The sequence below is a fragment of the Silene latifolia genome, chromosome 5 (genome assembly GCF_048544455.1).
Source record: "Silene latifolia isolate original U9 population chromosome 5, ASM4854445v1, whole genome shotgun sequence".
NCBI lineage: Eukaryota > Viridiplantae > Streptophyta > Magnoliopsida > Caryophyllales > Caryophyllaceae > Silene > Silene latifolia.
The window spans coordinates 55,354,988-55,364,326 of NC_133530.1; the positions used below are offsets into that span (position 1 = coordinate 55,354,988).

The 9,339-nt window shown below is 37.5% G+C and overlaps 2 protein-coding genes across 2 annotated transcripts; both read left to right on the forward strand.

Annotated features, from left to right (window-relative positions):
* The first annotated feature begins 583 nt into the window (after positions 1–583).
* LOC141657421 (dirigent protein 22-like) lies at positions 584–1,476 on the forward strand. The gene has a single exon (XM_074464658.1). It carries the CDS (start codon positions 826–828, stop codon positions 1,399–1,401), a length of 576 nt encoding a protein of 191 aa, XP_074320759.1. The 5' UTR covers positions 584–825; the 3' UTR covers positions 1,402–1,476.
* Positions 1,477–6,939: 5,463 nt separating this feature from the next.
* LOC141655390 (uncharacterized) lies at positions 6,940–8,007 on the forward strand. Its single transcript, XM_074462473.1, has one exon. The coding sequence runs from the start codon at positions 6,940–6,942 to the stop codon at positions 8,005–8,007; it is 1,068 nt and encodes a 355-aa protein (XP_074318574.1).
* Positions 8,008–9,339: the final 1,332 nt, after the last annotated feature.

Below are 9,339 nucleotides of genomic sequence, written 5' to 3' on the forward strand. Positions count from 1 at the left end.
TGTTAGAAATGTGGAACAATGAACTACTTTGAAAAAGACAGAGATTTCCCATTAGAGCCTTAGAGGGCTTGTAAAATTCAAAAGACTAAAGTTCATCATAAAAAATCTTCTTCCCAAGGTATAATCGTTCTAGAATGTATAACGTTCTAGAACGTATGTATATTGTTGATTGGAGTATCAATTATAGAATTATTTTTTTAAAACAATACTCAGTAATTAGTACAGTAAATCCAAATTTGTGACTATGGATTGTTCAATCTTCTCATACTAAGCCGTAAAATAATTTGCTAACTACTAAACATGTAATGTGATTAAGAAATTAGTCACTAAAATCACACTTTACATGACACTTCATAAAACTACCTACACTATTCTTAAACAAACTATCACACCAAAGACGCTTTTAGCATTTCTAATGATCAAATCCTAACTGAAAGCATTTTCACAATTACGAATAAATTTCAATCCAACCCAATATAACTCGATATTCTTCTACTTATAAGACAGATTTACTTTTAATCATGGACTCATTTATAATTTATGTTGGAAGTTATAATCTATTATGTTGCAATCTCAAAAATTTCCAATGTCTAGTAATGTCTAAACATCAACCCCCCACTTTAGAGGAGGCTCAACAACTTCCCCAGTCAAAATTAGTATTCCTTTCCTTTTTACTTGTCATGTTCCTCTCCAATTATTCCATACCAACTTACCTAACACACACACACCTTATTATCTTCACAAAAACTCTTCTATATCAGTCTTCCTTTTTACGCACTATAATCAATCACAACTTTAATTTCTTCCAACATTAAATTTCCAGCAATGTCCCTCCTTCATTTTCCCTCAATTATTCTCCTCCTAACCTTGATCATATTTCCCACAACAAATGCCATCTTTTCTAGACGTATTACTAAAGAAGAATTCAACAGCAACAAACAACAACAACAACCCGATAATCTCACCCACATACAATTCTACTTCCACGACTATGTCACCGGTCCAAGCCCGACAGCTCTCCGTATTGCTCAAGCTTCGTCCACGGCTCAATCCACCAGCACCTTCGGTGCCCTAGTAATGATCGATGACCCGTTAACAGAAGGCCCCGATAATAGCTCTAAAGTTATCGGGTACGCGCAAGGTATGTACGGGTTTGCGGACCAGAAACAATTGGCGTTACTAATGACGATGAATTTGGTGTTTTCGGAAGGGCAGTTTAATGGGAGTACATTGAGTGTTATGGGAAGGAATTCAGTGATGGAAAGTGTAAGGGAATTGGCTGTTGTTGGTGGAAGTGGATTGTTTAGGTCTGCTACTGGTTATGCACAAGCTAAGACTGTTACGTTTATGGATACTAATGGCGCTACTATTGTTGAGTATAATGTTTATGTTTCTCATTGATTTTATTAATTGCAAGTTTTGTATGAAACCATCTCAGTTCAGTTTATTATTTGTTATGAGTATGATTTTTATATATTTCTTAATTTCTTACTGATTATTTGATTATGCGATTTATTTAAATCCATTCAGTGAGAATTGTAAGAGAATGTTTCCCCTTGAGTATGGTAAAATTTACCCGTAAAGTTTAAAGTAATTAAAGTATGAAACTTTTATCATTCTTCATAATGATGTAGTCTTTCGGAAGGACGCAATAATTTTTTTCAGCAGTAATATAAAAAGGTAAGTTAACGTACTATCCGACTCATATATGCAAGTCTTTAATTCTGGACTCGGCTTGGAATGTGGAAGTTACTCATATATATTGGGAGGCAAATACGTGTGCAAATTGGCTAGCCAATTTGGACATTACACTGGGACCAGAAGCTTAACATTATCAAGTTTGGAAATATATATTGGGAGGCAAATACGTGTGCAAAGATGTAGGATTATTTGGCTTGTTGGAGACAAAAATAGAGAATAAAGCTTTCAATAAAGCAGTGAATAGTTTTAATAATGGATGGAGTATCACTAATAATAATGGTTATCATAGTGGTGGAAGGATTTGGGTTTTGTGGCAGCCAGGGATGTATAGGGTGCATGCCATTGAGTATAATGCTCAATATATTCATATGAAGGTGGAAGCATTGGTGTCAAGGAATGTTTTCTATCTGACTATGGTATATGCCTTCAATGGGATTAATGAGAGGGCACCATTGTGGGATAACTTAAGAAATATTGCTACTCAGATGTCTGGACCATGGGCCATAGCTGGGGACTTCAATTGTGTGTTGGCTGCTAATGAGAGGTTTGGGGGTGCTACTTCTTTGGCAGAGATGGAGCCATTTAGAAAGCGTGTTGCTGATTGTGAAGTGCTTGATATTGCTGTAGTAGGGTCTGTATTTACTTGGAATAATAAACAAAAACCTGAGGAACGGATATACAGTAGACTGGATAGGTTTTTGATTAATAAGGCATGGTGTGATAGCTTTCCTGATATGTATGCCCAGTGTTTGCCTGAGGGGATGATGGATCATACACCATGTATAGTCAAGAGCAACAAGGTTGTGCAAGGCAAAAGGAGCTTTAAATATTTCAACATGTGGGGCAAATCCAAAGAGTTTCTTACCTTGGTGAAAAAGCAATGGAATCATAACATTGATGGGACTCCCCTTTTTAAGTTGGCAAAAAATCTAAAGAATCTTAAGCCAAAGTTGAAGAGACTGAATAGGGAGGGTTTTAGTGATATTGAGAAGACTACTAGTATCCTAGAAAAACAGGTAAAGGAGCTGCAAATGCAACTTGGTGCTGTTCCTTCTGATTTGAACTTGATAGGTCAAGAGTTTGAGGTTGGCCAGAAGCTCAGGGAGATGCAGTGTGCTAGGGATAGCTGTTTGAGCTTGTGTCCTCCACAAATTAGTGTGTGATAACATTAATAAATCTCTTAAAGGTTCACAAGGGTATACTTCGTATTTTAATCAGTTGATTAACGATTACCTAATAACGGTTGGCTTGCTAGAAAGTTTGACGTTATTATCATACAGATGGCGGTGATCAACTGGTCCCTAAAGGTCACACCTATAGGATGTGTTTGAGAGAAGTGGTTATAGAAATATGATCACATTGATGCCTTATATGACTAAACAGTTAGTCAATGTGTTGATGAGACAATTATTTAATGAAGATTAAATAATATTAGTTGAGACGAATTAACTGTCAATTCGTAAATTGAATATAATAAATTATATTTAATTAAATGTATGTAATGTTAGCTTGGACAATAGAAACAGATATCTAAGGAATGATGAGAGAGGAATTTAGAGAGAGAATATTCTCTGAATTCTAGGTCACGATTTCTGAGCAATGGCACGGAAAGTTAGCAATCTTCATCATTCTACTGCAAATTCTACAAAAAATACAACTAAAATTAATAATTCATCAACTATTAACACCAATAATAGTAGTAATAAATCTAATAATCATACAAAAAATACTTCTAGTAACAATAAATCTACTGGTGAGAATGTTCATGTTGAAACAATTGATGTAGACATAGTATCTGCAAAGACGGCTGTTGATGCTGCGGTGAAGGAGAAAGGAGATATTGTACTTGCTGAGGGATTGGTACTTTCTGATGATCCTAAGGATTGACGTGAGGTTTCGGCGTCCTCAAAGACCTGCTCTGCTGTGGCTCGTCTGGAACCTATTGCTGAAGAGGGTGATTTGGGGGGTCCTTCCAGTCCTCGTTTGAAGCTCTCTGTGGATGATGTCAAGGACGAGATTGCGTACTGGAATTTGGCGATTTATGGTTATGTCATGAGTGCGAACCCGCCTCGAGAAGTGCTTGCTAATTTTCTAAGACGAATTTGGTCTGCTTATGACATTACCCAGATCTCTTTCTTGCCAAATGGACTATTTGTGGTAAGATTTGCCAAACCTGAGCATCACAAACTTGTTTTGGCTAATGGTATGTTTTTATTTGATGGGAAACCCTTAATTGTCAAACCCTGGGATCCTACAGTTAGAATTTCCAAAGTCTCTGTTAAGAAGGTGCCTATTTGGGTTAAACTGGTTGGTTTGGATCTTAAATTTTGGGGTGCTAAATGTCTAGAGAAATTGGCAGGATTAGTGGGTAGGTTTATCAGAATTGATGATCTTACTTTGGAGAAATCTCTGCTGGGTTTTGCTAGATTGATGGTGGAAGTTGAAATAGATCAGAAATTCCCTAACCAGATCATTTTTGAGGATGAAGTAGGCTCTCAAGTGCGTGTAGCTGTTGAATATGATTGGTTGCCCATTACATGTCAGAAATGTAAAGGTATTGGACATAGCACTCAGAATTGCAGAAGGAAGGCCCTGGGTACTAGGAGACCTACTATGGCTCAGCCTATGAAGCAAGTCTGGAAACCAAAGACAGTGGGTACTGCAGCTCCTGTGGATCCTAAAGAGTATCCTCCTTTGATGAAGGAGAAGCGTAATCCTGTGGTGGTAGCTACTCCTGTAGTTACCCCGGCTCCTAGTCATGGTCCTGTGTACACTCCTGCCAGAGTGATAACTAAACTGACTAGGCATGAGACTAGGGTGGTTTCAGGACAGGATACTGAGTTCAATACTACCTTTAATACTGAGTTGGCTGAAGCTGAGAAAACTAATGAAATGGTTGATAAAGGAGGGGGTGGAGGGGAGATTGTATCCCCTAATGATTAGACTAGGAGTATGGAATGTGAGGGGTCTGAATAGTGTTCCTAAACAGAAAAATATCAAATGGTTTCTACATCATAATGATGTAGATCTATTTGGACTCCTTGAGACCAGAGTGAAACCTGGATCTCTAAATAAAGTTACTAATAATGTTTGCTATGGGTGAAAGTATGTTACAAATACAAGTATGCATCCTGGAGGTCGAATTTGGATACTTTGGAAGGGTTGTAAAGTTGATGTTGAAGTGTTAGAGATGGCATCTCAATATATCCATGCTAAGGTGAAGGTGTTGCAATTTGGTGTCACTTTTACTTCTACTTTTGTTTATGCCTTTAATAAGCTTGAAGATAGGTTACCTCTCTGGAATGACTTAATAAGGCTGTGTGTGACAGGTCCCTGGTTAGTCTTAGGGGATTTTAACAATGTGCTTTTTTCTAATGAGAGGTTGGGGAAGCTGGTTAAAGATAATGAGATGGCTCCCTTTCTTTCTGCTGTGAATAATTGTGGTCTTCAGGATATGAAAACTACATGTGCTTTTTTCACATGGAATAACAAACAAGCTAGTGCTACTAGGGTGTTCAGTAGAATTGATAGGGTTTTGGTGAATGGTGATTGGTTGAAGGATTGGTCTGACTGGTTTGCTCATTACCAGCCTGAAGGAGAGTTTGATCACTGTCCATGCATTGTGTCTTGTGGTGATAGAAGCTCAGGGACTAAGAAACCTTTTAAATTCTTTAATATGTGGACCAAGGTGGAGGATTTTGGGACCCTTGTGACTCAGCATTGGCAGATGCAGATCCAGGGTACCCCTATGTTCAGAATGGTCAGGAAACTGAAGCTTCTTAAACCCTCTCTCAAAAAGCTTAACAAAGACTTGTTTTCTGACATTGAAAGAAATGCGGATGTGGCATATAATCTCTTGCTGGACTGTCAACAACAGTTGCAGGGTAATATCACTAATACTCATTTGATGGATAAGGAGAAACAGATCAGGGAGTCCTATCACTTGCTTGATGATGCTAGGACTGCTTATCTTAGGCAGAAGGCTAAGTTTGCTTGGGTCCATGATGGGGATGCAAATACCCACATGTTTCATCAAGCTATTAAACAGAGGCAGATTCATAATAAGGTCTTGCAAATAGAGAATAAGGATGGAGTGGAATGTAAGGATCCTAATGATATTCTACAGGCTTTTGTAGACTATTACAAGTCCTTGTTGGGGGCCAAAGCTCAGACTTCTTGCTTCTATAAAAATGTTGTCACTCAAGGAAAGGTTATTAGTGAAGGAGATTGGGATGGGTTATGCAAGATACCTACTGAGGAGGAGATCAGACTTGCTTTATTTGATATCCCAGATGAAAAAAGTCCGGGGCCTGATGGTTATACTCGCTGTTTTTTCAAGGCTAGTTGGTCTACTGTTAAAGATGATATGTGCCTTGCTGTTAAGGACTTCTTCACAACTGGTATGATGCTAAAGCAACTAAATAGTATTGTGCTCACCTTAATTCCTAAAGTGGATAACCCTAGATCTGTCAAGGAGTTTAGACCCATTGCGTGCTGCAACACTTTATATAAGGTCATCTCTAAGATCATTTGTACTAGAATTAGTGGGTGCCTACCTCAGATAATCAATCCTGCCCAATGTGCTTTTATTAAAGGGAGAAGTATTTTGGGCAATATTCTCATAAGTTAGGACCTTGTTAGGCTTTATACTAGGAAGAGTGTCTCTCCTAGGTGCTTGATGAAGGTAGATCTAAGGAAGGTCTATGACTCAATTGAGTGGATTTTTGTGGAACAAATGTTAGATGCTATGCATTTCCCTCCTCATCTCATCAAACTCATTATGCAATGTGTTAGTACGACCTCCTATTCCATCAGTCTGAATGGCCAAATACATGGATATTTCCCAGGTTGTAGGGGTTTGAGGCAAGGTGATCCAATGTCACCTTTGCTTTTTACCCTTTGTATGGAGTATTTGAGCAGGCTTTTGGAGATGGGCAGCTGGATTCCTGGTTTTCACTTTCATCCCCTCTGTAAAAAGCTCAGGTTGACTCATCTGATGTTTGCAGATGATCTTCTTTTGTTTTGTAAAGGGGAGGTTAAATCTATCTGCATTATTATGGAGCTTTTTAAGAGATTCTATTCTCGCTTCTGGATTGCACATTAATTGAAAAGTCGACTTCTATAGTAATGGTATGAGCATTGCTACGATTGACAAGGTTCTTGTGGGACTGGTTTTAAAAGGGAGATCTACCATTCAAGTACTTGGGGGTCAAAATTTCTCATAAGAGATTGACTAAAATGGATTGTAATGTCCTGGTAGATAGGATGATTAGCAGGATAAGGGGATGGAATAGTAGAAAGATTTCATATGCTGGTAGACTTGTCCTTGTGAAATCTGTTCTACCCACCATTCATAACTATTGGTCCCAAATTTTTGTTCTTCCTGTTGATGTTATGGATAGAATTAAGGCTCTGTGCAAGAATTTTTTGTGGGAAGGCAGTGACAAATACTCTAAGGCACCATTGGTGGCTTGGAATGTACTTTGTCAGAGCAAGGAAACTGGTGGCTTGGGTCTTATTGATAGCAAAATTTGGAATGTTGCGGCCATTGGTAAACTGGTCTGGAGATTTACCTCTAAGCAAGACCATTTATGGATTAGATGGATTGATGCCATTTATTTGAAAGGTGCTACTTGGTTAGACTATGAACCTTCCTCTTATAGTTCCTGGGCGTGGAGGAAGATATGTGAGGTTAAAAATACTATGAAGAATGGCTATGTGAATGGAAAGTGGAGAGGTACCAATGAAGCATACACAATTTCTGATGGGTATAAATGGCTAATGCAGTGTACTGAAGTGAAAGTAGGTTGGTACAAATTTGTCTGGAACAGATTCAATATTCCAAAATGGTGCTTCACTAACTGGTTGCAGCAGCAACATAGGCTACTCACGCTTGATAGATTGACTAAAATGGGGGTGGCAGTACCTACTGAGTGTTTTATCTGTGGCGTGGAACCTGAGACTCATGAGCATTTATTTAGTGGCTGTGTATATGCTCAGAGCTGTTATCAACTGTTGGCAACTTGGTTAGGGGTTAATGTTACAGAGCTCTGCAGTTGTGAAAAGCTGCTACATCTGAAGAAACTTTCTCTTCTGGCTAGACAGGTGATCATAGCAGCTGTGGCAGGATTGATATATGGTATTTGGCATTGTAGGAATGTTTGTAGACTGGATGGATATGTCATGCAGCCTGGCAGGCTTATCCAACAGATTCAAGCTGATTGTAGGAGTCGTGTATTGGGGGTGTTTCAGGGGCCAATGGCTCTAGCTGATAGGAATTGGTGTCATGGTGTAGGAATTTGTTGAGTGCTGTTTACTATGTTTTAATTTTATTGTAAGTTGTTGATGTAAACAGTGCTCTCAATGGTGTATTGGTGTCCTTTTATGGACTATGATATAATATGACTAACATTCCACCAAAAAAAATGTTAGCTTGGACGAATTAATCTGTTAATTCGTAATTAAATGTAATCGGTTATATTTAATATCAACAAGATGAATGTGTCATAGTGGTAATAGTGAGGGTACTCAAACCAAGAGGTCATGGGTTCGATCCTCACTAGATGACAATTTACACATTTTATACTCCATATACTCGGTTATAAGGAGAGTAGGGGATTTCTCTTTAACCTAATTTTCTTTTTCCCAATTCTTGCCTCCTCTCATCGGAAAAACACAAAAAACCTAAAATTAATCTGTTGATTTGGGGATCGATTCTAGCAAAAGAACAAGTGCATATCTCATATCATCTTGGGTGCAACTGATAGGAGAATATCATTGCGATATTGTTCATATGCCATATAAGCTAGGACCGAAGGTTATTTCTTAATCCTTTACGATCTTGTTTTTGCATTTTATTTTATGACTAGTAATTCATCATGTTATAATTCGTTATAATCCTTAAAATAAAGGGATGCATACAGATAAATCCCACAAGTGGTATCAGAGTCAAGGCCACGAATCTTAATTTTGATGATTTTCATAAAATTGTTTGTAAACAATAATTAGGGTTTGCGAGAAAAAAAAAATATAATCGGCTGGATTTTTTTTGAGCCGTGGAATTTTGTTTTCGTTTCCGTTACTGTTCACGGATGAACAGTACTTTTAAAAAAAAAAAAAATTGTTTTTTCCTTTCGGTTTCTCCTGAAAAACCGATTAAAGTTTTTTACGGTTGTTTTTGTTTATGCCGCTTTGAAAAGCATCCGAGAAAAGAAAATTTTTTTCCTGTTACTGTTCACGTGGTTACTGTTCACAGTGGCCAGAATAATTTTTTTTTTTTTTTTGTTATGGTTTTTACAGAAAAACCGCAAGAAGAAAGAAATAAAAACGGGTTGTTTTTGTTGTTTTGTCTATCCAGCCGAAAGAAAAGAAAAAAAAAAAATTTTTTTGGTTTCTGTTACTGTTCACGTGCTGGACAGATTTAAAAAAAAAAAAAAAATTTGTTTTTTTTTCGGTTTTAGCTGTAAAATCGAGAAAAGTTTTCTTTGGGTTGTTTCGGTTTTTACCGAGATAAATTTTAAAGAAAGTTTTTTTTTGGGTTTGTTGTGGTCAATTAATTATTGTGAAGCGATTCATAATTCATGGATACCTAATCATTTTAAAGCAGTTTAAAATTTTGACGGATTAAATTCACATTAC

What these genes read in the sequence shown, in the direction of transcription:
- LOC141657421 (XM_074464658.1), top strand. Translation starts at nt 826, where the DNA reads ATGTCCCTCCTTCATTTTCCCTCAATTATTCTCCTCCTAACCTTGATC.
- LOC141655390 (XM_074462473.1), top strand. Translation starts at nt 6,940, where the DNA reads ATGGATTGTAATGTCCTGGTAGATAGGATGATTAGCAGGATAAGGGGA.